Source organism: Sus scrofa, chromosome 12, assembly GCF_000003025.6.
Source record: "Sus scrofa isolate TJ Tabasco breed Duroc chromosome 12, Sscrofa11.1, whole genome shotgun sequence".
Taxonomy (NCBI): domain Eukaryota; kingdom Metazoa; phylum Chordata; class Mammalia; order Artiodactyla; family Suidae; genus Sus; species Sus scrofa.
In genome coordinates, this window is record NC_010454.4 from 14,160,393 (window position 1) to 14,174,280 (window position 13,888).

Here is a 13,888-nt window from a genome sequence, read left to right on the forward strand (position 1 = left end):
AGGTTTCGGGTTCCATCCCTGCCCTTGCTCGGTGGGTTAAGGACCCAGCGTTGCCGTGAGCTGTGGTGTAGGTCGAAGACACGGCTTGGATCTCAAGTTGCTGTGGCTCTGGCGTAGGCTGGTGGCTACAGCTCCAATTGGACCCCTAGCCTGGGAACCTCCATATGTCGCCGGAGCGGCCCTAGAAAAGACAAAAAACAAAAAACAAAAAGAAGTATCGGAGTTCCCGTCGTGGCGCAGTGGTTAACGAATCCGACTAGGAACCATGAGGTTGCGGGTTCGGTCCCTGCCCTTGCTCAGTGGGTTAACGATCCGGCGTTGCCGTGAGCTGTGGTGTAGGTTGCAGTCGCGGCTCGGATCCTGTGTTGCTGTGGCCCTGGCGTAGGCCGGTGGCTACAGCTCCGATTGGACCTCTAGCCTGGGAACCTCCATATGCCGCAGGAGCGGCCCAAGAAATAGCAAAAAGACCAAAAAAAAAAAAAGAAGTATCATGATTTCAGGGCCTTGGCATTAAAAATGTTTCTTCTTGTTCAGAAACATTGTACTCTAGTTGGTAAATTTGTTTCTCATGGGACTATAGTTTAGCAATTCTGAAACTAGTTTACTGTGTATAAGAGGATTGACCAAATAAATAGACATATGGTAGATAATGAAAACAGAACTTCCGCTACAAAGAGGCAACAGAGCAATGCTTGAATGAATCGCACATGTACTCCCACACAAAGATAGGTACAGAAAAAATACAAATATTTATATACGCATGGGCTAGTGTACAGAATGCTTTTCCCAGCTCTGTTGGTAGAGAGAGTATAGACACTCCAGCAGTAACAAGTACTCCTAGTGCCCAGATCATGATTTCTTTCTTTTCTTTTCTTTTTTTGTCTTTTTGCCATTTCTTGGGCCGCTCCCGTGGCATACGGAGGTTCCCAGGCTAGAGGTCAAGTTGGAGCTGTAGCCGCTGGCCTACACCAGAGCCACAGCAACGCAGGATCCGAGCCACGTCTGCGACCTACACCACAGCTCACGCAATGCTGGATCCTTAACCCACTGAGCAAGGCCAGGGATCAAACCTGCAGCCTCATGGTTCCTAGTCGGATTTGTTAACCACTGAGCCACGACGGGAACTCCCAGAACATGATTTCTAAATCCCTTTCTCCAATGCAAAAAGAGCCAAGACTCCTTGAGCGTTAAGGGATTCTAGGACTGGGGCAGGAAGAGGCAAGGTGAGTTTGGAGCACCTTGTAGTGTTGGAAAGTAAGTAAGTGCTGAATAAAGGAAGAAGGGAGGGTAGGAAGTATGTTTAAAGCATACTGGACTCACCTGGAAGAAGTCCTAGTGGCCAAAACTGGAACAATTTGAGCAACAAAATAAAAAATGATAATATTGGATCATAACCCAAAGAATATCATTAATATCCAGGAGTCCATGTTCTGATACACCTTGAAAGAGAATCAGAAGCCTTAGGGATTTAGTGACTTTCAGTTTTGAGACTTTAGAGAGAACTCTTTCCCCATGGGCTTCTTTTTTTTTTTTGTCTTTTTTGTCTTTTGTTGTTGTTGTTGTTGCTATTTCTTGGGCCACTCCCGCGGCATATGGAGGTTCCCAGGCTAGGGGTCGAATCGGAGCTGGAGCCACCGGCCTACGCCAGAGCCACAGCAACGCGGGATCCGAGCCGCGTCTGCAACCTACACCACAGCTCACGGCAACGCCGGATCGTCAACCCACTGAACAAGGGCAGGGACCGAACCCGCAACCTCATGGTTCCTAGTCGGATTCGTTAACCACTGCGCCACGACGGGAACTCCCCCCCCATGGGCTTCTGTTTTCTCATTTTAAGTAGCTTGCCCAGGCCCACGTAAATAATGCAAGTCAGATTGGCAGTAGGTTACGAGTCTCTAGGTTTTTGTCACTGCACCACACTGCCCAGACTGGGTGTATATCAGTTTACAGTTTTTCTCATATGTCAGAGGATATGACAGTAATCTATATCAATCTCAGTTTTTTTTCTTTTTTTTGTCTTTTTAGGGCCTTACCCATGGCATATGGAAGTTCCCAGGCTAGGGGTCGAATCAGAGCTGTAGCTGGCAGCCTTCACCACAGCCATAGCAATGCAGGATCTGAGCCTCATCTGCGACCTGCACTACAGCCCACAGCAATACTGGATCCTTAATCCACTGAGCAAGGCCAGGGAACGAACTCGAGTCCTTATGGATACTAGTCGGGTTCGTTACTGCTGAGCCACAATGGGAACTCCTCAATCTCAATTTTAAAAGATAGACTAATTTTTATTTCTTTTTTTAAAAAAAGAAATTGAAATAATGTAATTAGCATGTATTTTCTGGAAGTGAAGATAACCAAATTGGAATCTCTAAATATCAAAATTTTATTGGTAATCTTGATCTTTGTTTCATAGTTGTAATACTTTTAACAGATTTAGCTTTAATAATAATTTGTACTGAAACTCTTTAGGTGGCATTTGTAGTGCTTTTATATTTGGCATAAATGGAAACAAAATTTTTATTTGTTTTATTATAGAAGAAATTTTGGAATCCATAAGAGCCAAAAAGGGAGACATTGACATTGTTAAAAGCCCAGAAGAAATTGAAAAGGACAAGAATGAAACTGAGCATAATAACTCCAAAGATGCCGACAAAAGTGGAGAGGAGTTTGAAGACCAGCTCCTTGAAAAAGACAGTGATGACAAAGCACCAGATGATGATCCTGAGCCTGGAAAATCTGAGGGTAAAAACATTATTTGGTTAAAAAGAAGTAGTTCGTCAGTGTTATTCATGAAATCTCTAGTTTCACTTGCAAAATGAAAATGAATCTTTTTTATTACAAACAACTATTTAATATTTTACATCTCTAAAGAAATTAGGATACCCTTCCTCCTTAAAACATGCAGAATCATTGTGATGTATATATTGGTGGATTTGCTATAATGTTATACCTCTATTTATACTTCTTAATAAGGTGGGGTGCCATTTTCCTATGAGATTTATTGGTGAAAAATCAGTATTTTTATATCATAATATACACTTTTCCATGTAATACTCATTTTTATATTAATTACTTCAACATCCTTACTATATTAAATATTCTTAAATAGCCTTTGGATTCCCTACTGCAGAAATATCCCAGATTCTAATTGCTTCAAAATGGCCTTCCAACAAAGTAGGTTTTTTTGGTGATCATTCGTTTTAGGTAGTTGACTGAATGTGGCCATTTGTCCTAAAGCAATTTTAAAGGATATCTTTAAAGTTTTGTTGTGCATTTTACTGTAGAGCCAACAGAAGTTGGGGATAAAGGTAACTCTGTGTCAGCAAATCTTGGCGACAACACAACAAATGCTTCTTCAGAAGAGACTAGTCCCTCTGAAGGGAGGAGTCCCGTGGGGTGTCTCTCAGAAACCCACGATAGCAGCAACATGGCAGAGAAGAAGGTGGCATCTGAGCTCCCCCAGGATGTGCCAGGTACAGAGGGCAGTGTATCAGTGCCTCTGTAATGGGGGGAAATCCTTCCCTTTAGTGAAAGCTGAATGTCACCTAAAACTTTAAAGTATGTGTTTATTCATGCTGCTTGCTTACATAAGTGCCATCCCTGATTGCTAAATTGTCACCTAACATTTGGAGTTTGACAAATGTTCTTGCATTTAGTGCTTGAAACTCATCATATTTTTCATGCTTTTTAAAGTTCATTTAGCTGTTTTTGTCTAATAAACTTATTTTAATATTTTATCACCAGACCATAGTGGCAGATATTTTGTTTTTAAATACTTACATACTAATGTCTCAGTGTTGAATGATGTCACCATTTCAATTCTGTATGTACTAACAGATTAATTTTACGTTTGCATGTGGTCTTGTAATTTTTTTGTTTTAACAACATTTCAAACCATAATGTTATGATAGAAAACCATTGTCACAAAACATTTTTTGTAAAATATATTTTGACATGAAAATGTAAGTTAACCAGTAATAAAATACTTCAAGTTTTTTAAATTAAAATTCTAATCAAAGTAAGTTATATCACACTAAGAATGTCATTATCCCTTTCCTTTTACCTTTTTTAAAAGTGAAAAAAAAATTTTACTATAGGAGCTATGTGTATTTTTTGAAAAACAATATAGAAAATTAAATGAGCAAAGCAAGAACATAAACACTGGTGACCATATGAAAAGTTAGGAATTTTAGTTAATACCTTGATGGAAATCCTTACAGAATCTTTCTAGATATTATAAGAATATCATGTAAGTCTTTCTTTTTTTTTTCCCCTCTTTACTTTAGCCTTTCTGGTAGGAAAGTAGAGATAGCTTATTGTGGTTTGGACTTGCAGTTCCCCGGTGATGTTGAGCATCTTTCTTTTGTGTGTGTGTGTCATTTGGATAACTTCTTTTGTGATGTGACTGTCAGTTCTTTGGTTCATTTCTTTAAGTGGTCTCTTTTGTTTGTGGTTGTTTCATTGAGTAGGTTAAGACCAGTCCCTCTACTCCATCTTTTTTTTTTTTTTTTTTTGGTCTTTTTAGAGCCACACCTGCAGCATATGGAGGTTCCCAGGCTGAGGGGTCAAATCGGAGCTGTAGCTGCCAGCCTATACCAGAGCCACAGCAATGCCAGATCCGAGCCACGTCTGCAACCTACATCACAGCTCATGGCAACACCAGATCCTTAACCCATTGAGCTAGGCCAGGGATCAAACCCTCAACCTCATGGTTCCTAGTTGGATTTGTTTCTGCTGAGCCACAACGGGAACTTCCCTTTACTCCATCTTGACTGGAAGCAGAAGTTTCTAAATTGATTTTCTTAAATGTTTACTCCGTCTCATGTTTCTGGAAGAAATACAACTTGGTTGTAATTTATTTTTGTTCTTATGTATTGTTGCAATCCATTTTTAAATATTTTGTTTAGGATTTTTTCATCAACTTTCATGAATGAAATTGGCTTGCAGTTTTCCTTCTCTAATAGTATGTCAGGATTTGATTCCTAGATTATGCTGGCCTCAAAATGAGTTGATGTAAGTTCCCACTTTTCCTTTTCTCTGCAAGAGCTTCTGTGGGTTGGTGTTATTTACTCCTTAAATATTTTGTGAAGTCCTGGAGTTTTCATTGTGGGAAAGTTATTAATTGTAGATTTTGGAAGTTATCCTGCGGCACAGCAGGTTAAGGATCTGGTGTTGTCACTGCAGTGGCTTGGGTAACTGCTGTGGCATGAGTTTGATCTCTGGCCTGGGAACTTCCACATGCCATGGGGGAGGCCAAAACAATTGTAGATTTCATTTCTTTGGTAGAGAGTAGGATAGTAGGTATTCATATTTTCTGGTGGTTTTTTGTTTGTTTTGTTTTTTTAGGGTTGTGCCCATGGCATATGGAAGTTCCCAGGCTAGGGGCTGAATCAGAGCAATAGCCACCAGCCTACACCATAGCAATGCCCAGATTTGAGCTGCATTTGCGACCTACACCCTACATCACAGTGCACGGCAATGCCGGATCCTTAACCCTGAGTGCGTACAGGGATGAACCCGAGTCCTCATGGATCTTAGTCAGGTTCATTACCACTGAGCCACGGTGGGAACTCCTTTTGTTTTCATGTGTCAATTTAGTTTCATTTTTCTAGGAAGCTACCACTTTATTAAAATTTTATTGGTATAATAACATCCTTTGTTTTTAATGTTTATAGGATTTGTAGTGATGTTCTCTTTTTTCAATCCAGATACTATCTGTTTCTTTTTAATCATTTCTTAAGACAGCAATTTTTATGTCTCCAAAAAAAAAACAACTTTGGAGTTCCCATCGTGGCTCGGTGGTTAACAAACCCAACTAATATCCATAAGAACATGGGTTCGATCCCTGGCCTCACTTGTTGGTTTAATAAGGATCCAGAGTTGCTGAGAGCTGTGGTGTAGGTTGCAGATGAGGCTCAGATCCCACATTGCTGTGGCTGTGGTGTAGGCTGGCGGCTGTAGCTCTAATTCGACCCCTAGCCTGAGAACCTCCATATGCCACAGGTGTGGCCCAAACCCCCCCCCAAAAAAAAAGAAAAGAAAATAATAATAACTTTTGGGTTTGTTGATCCTCTCTATTGTATATTTTTCTGTTTTTTAATCTTACCTTTATTTCATTTCTTTTTTTTTCTTTTCATTTTTGTAAATTTTTCTTCCCTGCAGCTTTTTCCCCTAAACACTCTATTGAGGTAAATTGATATACAAAAAGCTGTGCATATTTAATGTACATATTTAATTGATGAGTTTGGAGATCAATATCTACCTGTGCAGCCATCACCACAGTCTGTGGCATAAATGTATCCATCACGTCCAGAAGTTTCTTACCCTCTTTATTATTTTTATTTATTTATTTATTTTTGTCTTTTTTTTGCTATTTCTTGGGCCGCTCCCGAGGCATATGGAGGTTCCCAGGCTAGGGGTCCAATCAGAGCTGCAGCCACCGGCCTACGCCAGAGCCACAGCAACGAGGGATCCGAGCCACGTCTGCAACCTACACCACAGCTCACGGCAACGCCGGCTCCTTAACCCACTGAGCAAGGGCAGGGATCAAACCCGCAACCTCATGGTTCCTAGTCGGATTCGTTAACCACTGCGCCACGACGGGAACTCCTCTTCTAGCTTCTTAAGGCGAATGCTTTGATGATTTTTATTTTTTCTATGTCTGTTGTCAAGGCTGTAAATTTCCCTCTAATATACTGTTGTAGCTGCATCTTACAAACTTTTATATGTTATTTTGTCTTTATTCAGTTTTAAAGTATTTTCTAATTTTTGTTATGCTTTTTTTTTAATAACACATTGCTTAATATTCACACATTTGGAGATTTTTCTGGGTACTTTTTATTAATGATTTCTAGTTTAACCCACTGTAGTCAGAGAACATTCCATGAATGATTTATGTCCATTAAGATTTGTTTAGGCTTGTTTTGTGGTTCAACATTTGGTTAACATTGATAAACTGTCTCATAGACACTTGAGGAGGATGTACATTTTTAGTTTTTGGGTGCAATATAGAACAACTGGGTCAGAGTTTTTAGTTGTGTTGCTCAAATATATATCCTTGTGATGTCCCCCCTCATCACCTGTTTTTCTGTGGGGTTGCCCTTTTTTCTTATAAATATTTTTAGCTTTTACATTATATTTAACGTATGTATATTATTAGGTACACATAATTTTTATATTGTTGAATTAGTTTTATATGACTTTTATCCTTAATAATATTTTTTATCTAAAAATTTTTTTTATAGTTGATTTACAATGCCCTGTCAATTTTTGCTGTACAACAGAGTGACCCAGTTATATACATTCTATCACAAATAGAACAGGATCTCATTGCTTATCCACTCCAGATGCAATAGTTTGCATCTACTAACCCCAGACTCCCAGTCCATCCCACTCCCTCCCCGTCCCCCTTGGCAACCACAAGTCTGTTCTCCATGTCCATGAATTTGTTTCTTTTCTTAGATAGGTTTATTTGTGCCACATATTGATTCCAGATATCATATGGTATTTATCTTTCTTTTTCTGACTTATTTCATTTAGTATGAGAGTCTCTAGTTCGATCCATGTCACTGCAAAGCATTATTTTGTTCTTTTTTCATGGCTGAGTAGTATTCCATTGTGTATTCATCTGTCCGTGGACATTTAGGTTGTTGCCTTGTCTTTGTTATTGTGAATAGTGCTGCAGTGAACATAGGGGTGCATGTATCAATTGCAGTGAAAGTTTTGTCCAGATATATGCCCAGGAGTGGGATTGCTGGATCATATGGTAGGTCTATATTCAGTTTTCCGATGTACCTCCATAATGTTTTCCATAGTGGTTGTACCAGTTTACATTCCCCACCACTAGTGTAGGAGGGTTCCCTTTTCTCTACACCTTCTCCAGCATTTGTTATTTGTAGACTTACTAATGATGGCCATTCTGATTGGTGTGAAGTGGTACTTCATTGTAGTTTTGATTTGCATTTCTTTAATAATTAGTGATGTTGAGCATTTTTTCATGTGCCTGTTAGGCCATCTGTATGTCTTCTTTGGAGAAATGTCTATTCAGGTCTTCCGTCCTTTTTTCAATTGGGTTGGTCCCCCCTCCCCCGGCTGTTGAGTTATATGAGTTGTTTGTATATTTTGGAGGGTAAGCCCTTGTTGGTTGCGTCATTTGAAACTATTTTTTCCCATCTGTAGGTTGTTTTTTGGGGTGTGTGTGCGTGGTTTTTTGTTTGTTTGTTTGTTTTATGGTTTCCTTTGCTATGCAAAAGCTTGTAAGTTTGATTAGGTCCCATTGGTTTATTTTGGTTTTTATTTCTATTGCTTTGGGAGACTGACCTAGAATATATTTTATTGTTGATGTCAGAATGTTTTGCCTCTCTGTTCTCTTCTAGTTTTATGGTGTCTTATGTTTAAGTCTTTAAGCCATTTTTAATTTATTTTTGTGCATGGTGTGAGGTTGTGTTCTAGTTTCATTGATTTACATGCAGCTGTCCAGTTTTCCTAGCACCACTTGCTAAAGAGACTGTCTTTTTCCCATTTTATATTCTTGCCTCCTTTGTCAAAGATTAATTGACCATAGGTGTCTGGGTCTTAATAATATTTCTAAACTAGGGAGTTCCCATTGTGGCTCAGTGGGGTAAGGACCTGATGTTGTCTCTCTTAGCACGCGGGTTCAGTCCTTGGTCTCGCTCAGTGGGTTAAGGATATGGTGTTACCTCAAACTGAGGTGTAGGTTGCAGATGCAACTCAGATGTGGTATTGCCGTGGCTGTGGCGTAGGTTGCAGTTACTGCTCTGAGTCACTCCTAGCCCAAGAACTTCCACATGCCCCAGATATAGTTGTAAAAAGAAAAAAAATAAAAGTCTGAACTACAATAGCTTTCTTTCTATTAATGTTTGTATTGTCTATTTTCTCTAGAATAGAAAGGTACTTAAAAATAACCCAAGAGGAGTTCCCGTCGTGGCACAGCAGAAACAAATCTGACTAGGAACCATGAGGTTGCAGGTTTGATCCCTGGCCTTGCTCAGTGGGTTAAGGATCCGGCATTGCCGTGAGCTGTGGTGTAGGTTGCAGACGCAGCTCGGATCTGGCCTTGCCGTGGCTGTGGTGTAGGCCGGTGGCTACAGCTCCGATTGGACCCCTAGCCTAGGAACCTCCATATGCCGTGGGTGTGGCCCTAAAAGACAAAAAGACAAAAAAAAAAACACACAAAGAAACCCAAGAATTTTAACTCTCTTTAGAAATATATCTAATTTAGAATTTTTTTATATATGCACATATACGTATCTATGTGTAGTGAGTACATGTATGTGTGTTTATGTATGTATCTCAGGCTATATTTTGTCAAGTCTTGTCAGAGAGCACTATCATTTTGTTACCATAGATAACATTATGCACAGGAATAATTACAGATGGTCTAAAAATCTATAGAAATAAGAACATTAGTAAAACAGGCAGAGTTATGATTTCAAAATGGGTATGTATCATCAGTGACTGGAAAGATTTCATATGGCTGAGATTGAAGATGAAACTGGAAAGTTGGGCACTATTTTGGGAAAGTTTGGTAGACATCACTTTAGAACGTTAATCTCTGCATATCTATTCCTCAGACCCCTCCCCCCCCCACATCCATACTCCAGATATTTCACTTCAGTTCACGAAAATGGTTATGTGGCCAAAAATGACCTCTTATGGCAACTGTTTATTGATCAGTACAACTTCCTTGTAGTTAACAAAGAGCTCAGTTTCAGAATTACACTTTTGTTCTGAATTTCAGATTAGAAACTTTTAGTACCTGAATGTCGATTTTTCAGCATATAAGGCAACAAGGTGCATGTGTCTTTCTAACTTTTTTTTTTTTGGTCTTTCTCTAGGGCCGCTTCCCACGGCATGTGGAGGTTCCCAGGCTAGGGGTCTAATTGGAGGTGTAGCCACCAGCCTACGCCAGAGCCACAGCAATGTGGGATCTGAGCTGCATCTGCGACCTACACCACAGCTCACGGCAATGCCAGATCCTTAACCCACTGAGCAAGGCCAGGGATCGAACCTGCAACCTCATGGTTCCTAGTTGGATTCGTTAACCACCGCGCCACAATGGGAACTCCTCTTTCTAACATCTTAAACTCAAATCCACTATTGAGAGTTTGTATTCAGACATATAATACAAACAGCATTTGCTTTATTTAAGTTATGCCTCTAGATTTAATGTTTTGGATTAAAAAAATATTACTAGTAGATAAAACTGCCTTTATTTCCATAACTATTTTAATTGCTTTGAAAATGTTTCCATAGACATATTGAAACTCTAACGTCTATGAAGTTGAACTGTACAAACATATTGATTTAACCTGTTTCTTAACTTTTTGGGATAATGACATCTTAGAAGATAGTACTTTGCTTTAGGTTTGAATTTTTTCATAAGGAAAGCTCAGTGAATATAAGAGGCTGTGGAAACTTTTCCCTCATTGGGTTGATTAATAATGGCTTTTGGAGTTTCTGCAGCTAAATATTACTCTTTTGTTTCTTATTCTTTTTAATATTTTGGTTTTAGCCAATAGTCTAGAATATTTGAACTGTGAGGACTGTTGATAGGTGGTAACCTTCTTTGTGGTGATTTGAAACAAATCCTGATTTTAATCCTGTAGCCTAATGATATAGAGGTAAAGAATCCTAGAACAATTGAAAAGCAAATTCAGAATTCTAAACTGAAATGGGGGAAAACATAAGACTTGAGAGAAGTTAACCAAAAAACTATGTATTATGAATTATGGTAGGCCTCAGCTCATTAACTCCTTGAAAATTTAAATGGATAGATTCTGAACTCAATGGGTTAAGTAGTTTTTTTAGCAATCAGAATAACTGAGAAGGGGATTGATTGCCTGTTCTTTTATGAAGTACTGTTATCTTCTTAATAGCAGAGAGCTCTTTCTATAAAGTATTTTAAGATGTGGACAGTCAGAATCTCTTAAGTTCCTATCCCAGAATTATTTTCTTGGTTAAAAACATACTTGGGGAGTTCCCATCATGACTCAGCGGAAATGAATCTGACTAGTATCCATGAGGATGCAGGTTCCATCCCTGGCCTTGCTCGGTGGGTTAAGGATCTGGCGTTGCCATGAGCTGTGGTGTAGGTTGCAGATGTGGCTCAGATCTAGTGTTGCTGTAGCTGTGGTGTAGGCCAGTGGCTATAGCTCCTATTTGACCCCTAGCCTGGGAACTTCCATATGCCGCGGGTGCAGCCCTAAAAAGACAAACAAAAACAAATACACACACAAAAAAACATACTTGGGGTGTATTTGATGCTAAAAGAAAGTTGTTTTTTAAAAAAAAAAGTTGTTTTGTGGACTGGTCGAGAATTAATCACTTTTTCTTATAGTTTTGTGAGAAAGTGCACTCTGAATTCTGAGTTCACATATGAGAGGATGTTTTTATGTACTGTTTCATTATTTGAGAAGATGATTTTTACACAGTATTAATAAGGAATACCAAACTTTATAAAACTAGATGTACAGCTGTAAAAGGAGTGTTTAGTGAGGAATTTAATGCTATTTGCATGAGACTTCTTTTCTTCCAAATATATGCATTTTCCAACATGAGTTAGTTGACTATATTATGGGTTTGCAGCTGTCAGATTTTAAATATTCCATTTCTATCTTTCATGTAAAATTTTCTTATTATGAACATGTACAAGAGTTCTTCTTTTCAAATATGCACAGAAGTTAAACAAATAGTGTAAACCCCCCCATATAGCTAACACTTACATTAAAAAATCATCAATATTTTGTCATGCTAATAACTTCACTTGCCTTTTTTTAACTTCTTTTTTGGAGTAGGGCTTAAATTTTTTAAAATCTCCCGCTTTGACCACAGGTGTATACTATTAGATAAATCATAATCCTTAATTGTACTCATCGTTCACGTTCGAAGTTATCTTTATTACTGACGTAAATACCTGGGAACCTACTGCCCCAGACAGAAAGCCAAGTCTTGCTTTGAAACTAACCTGCATCAGATGATCTCCCCTGCATCCTTCTCCCCTTCCTGAAGTGACTGTCACCCAGAGTCCTGTGTTCACTAAGATTTTCTTTCCTTTTTATAAGAGAAATCCAGTAGAATTAAGCCTGTTGATACTGGAGGTCTAAGTGTTGTGTAACCCACATCCTCTTGCTTCATTGAATTGATTTACTAAAAACTATTTCTGTTTTGTTTGTTGTAAACTTCGTAACAAGTGTGTTGTGTTAAGTATATCTTATTATGTGTATTGTGTTAAGTATAACTTTTCAGGACTTAATTTTTTCACTTTTGTTATATTACTAAAATAACATTGTCTGTTGCTAGAGTTCTTTCACATTAACTGCGTTATAATACTCCTCTGTGTAACTGTGCCACAGTTTACTCATCCCCTTTCCTGTTGATGTGAATTTGGGTTGTTTGCTACTGCAGTATTTTAAAGCAGATCCAGGTATCATATTCTATCATTCCTAATACATTTCAAAAGACTATGGACATTTTCTTAGATTACAGTGCTGTTACCATTTTAATAAAACTGTGACAGTTCCTCAACACCATCTACTATCTGGTCAGTTTAAAATTCCTCACTTAAAAATGTTTTTTAAAAAAAATTTGCTGTTTTATTTTTAACTTTTTTTCAAACACCAGATAAAACATTTCATATACCCTTTATTCACTTAAAAAAAATTTTTTTTTTTAACGTATAGTTGATCATTTTTTTGTGTTTTAAAGAACTCCAAATCAGCTCCCTGTATGACCTGACATTTGATTTGGTTTTATATCTGCTGGGTCTCTCTTTTTTGTTTTTTTTGTGGGTTTTTTTGGCTGCATCTATAGCATGCAGAAGTTTCCTGACCAGCGATTGAACTCCAGTCACAGCAGTGACAACACTGAATCCTTCACCACTAGTCCACCAGGAAACTGCAATATCTACAGACTCTCTTATCTAGAACACTCTCCACCTCTCTGACTTTTTTCCTACATGCCATTGATTGTGGAGATTTGTTGTTGTTGTTGTTTTGGGTTTTCTTTAAAGGGTTAGGGCTGCACCTGCGGCATATGGAAATTTCCAGGCTAGGGGTAGAATCTGAGCTGCAGCTGCTGATCTGCACCACAGCCACAGTGACGGTAATGCCTGATCTGAGACACATCTGCTGCCTACGCTGCAGCTTGTGGCAATACCAGATCCTTAACCCACTGAGCAAGGCCAGGGATTAAACCAGAATCCTCATGGACCCTGTGCTGGGTTCTTAACCCACTGAGCCACAACAGGAACTCCCTGATTTGTGTTTCTTTGTTCTGTTTTGGCCACATTTGCGGCATGTGGAAGTTCCTGTGCCAGGGATTGAACCCACACCACAGCAGCAACCTGAGCTTCTGCTGTGACAACACTGGATCCTTAACCCACTGCACCACTCCTACATGCTGTTGATTTGTTGAAGAATGCTAACGTATCCTCCTGTGGCTTGTCATGTTCAGGATTTGTAGTTCCTTCTTCTTAGTGTTGTATCATTTGTTCTAAAGACTTGATTAAATTCAAAAATACTTTGTAAACTATGATCTGGATACTTCACCTCCATCAAAAGGCTCATGGTGTCTGTATGTTTTACCTTTACAAATGCTAAGATTGATCATTAAGTTCGAAATCAGTTACCTGTTTGGAAGTTATAGTATCTGATTCTAATTCTATCTTTTTATCAAAAATTTTTTTGAAAACCTGGAATTCTTCTGTTAGGAATTTTCCCTCATCAAAGTAAGATTATGTGAATACTGGATTTCCTCTCGTGGATCAGAGGAAACAAATCTGACTAGCATCCGTGAGGACACAGGTTCGATCCCCGGCCTCACCCATTGGGTTAAGTATCTGGCGTTGCTGTGGCTGTTGTATAGCCTG

The 13,888-nt window shown here is 38.9% G+C and overlaps 1 protein-coding gene across 1 annotated transcript in view; it reads left to right on the forward strand.

Moving 5' to 3' along the window:
• Nucleotides 1–13,888, forward strand: part of BPTF (bromodomain PHD finger transcription factor) — a 141,868-nt gene that overhangs the window by 47,450 nt on the left and 80,530 nt on the right. Inside the window, 2 exon segments of the mRNA XM_021068118.1 lie at nucleotides 2,536–2,742; nucleotides 3,285–3,473. Coding sequence (XP_020923777.1) covers nucleotides 2,536–2,742; nucleotides 3,285–3,473 — 396 coding nt within the window.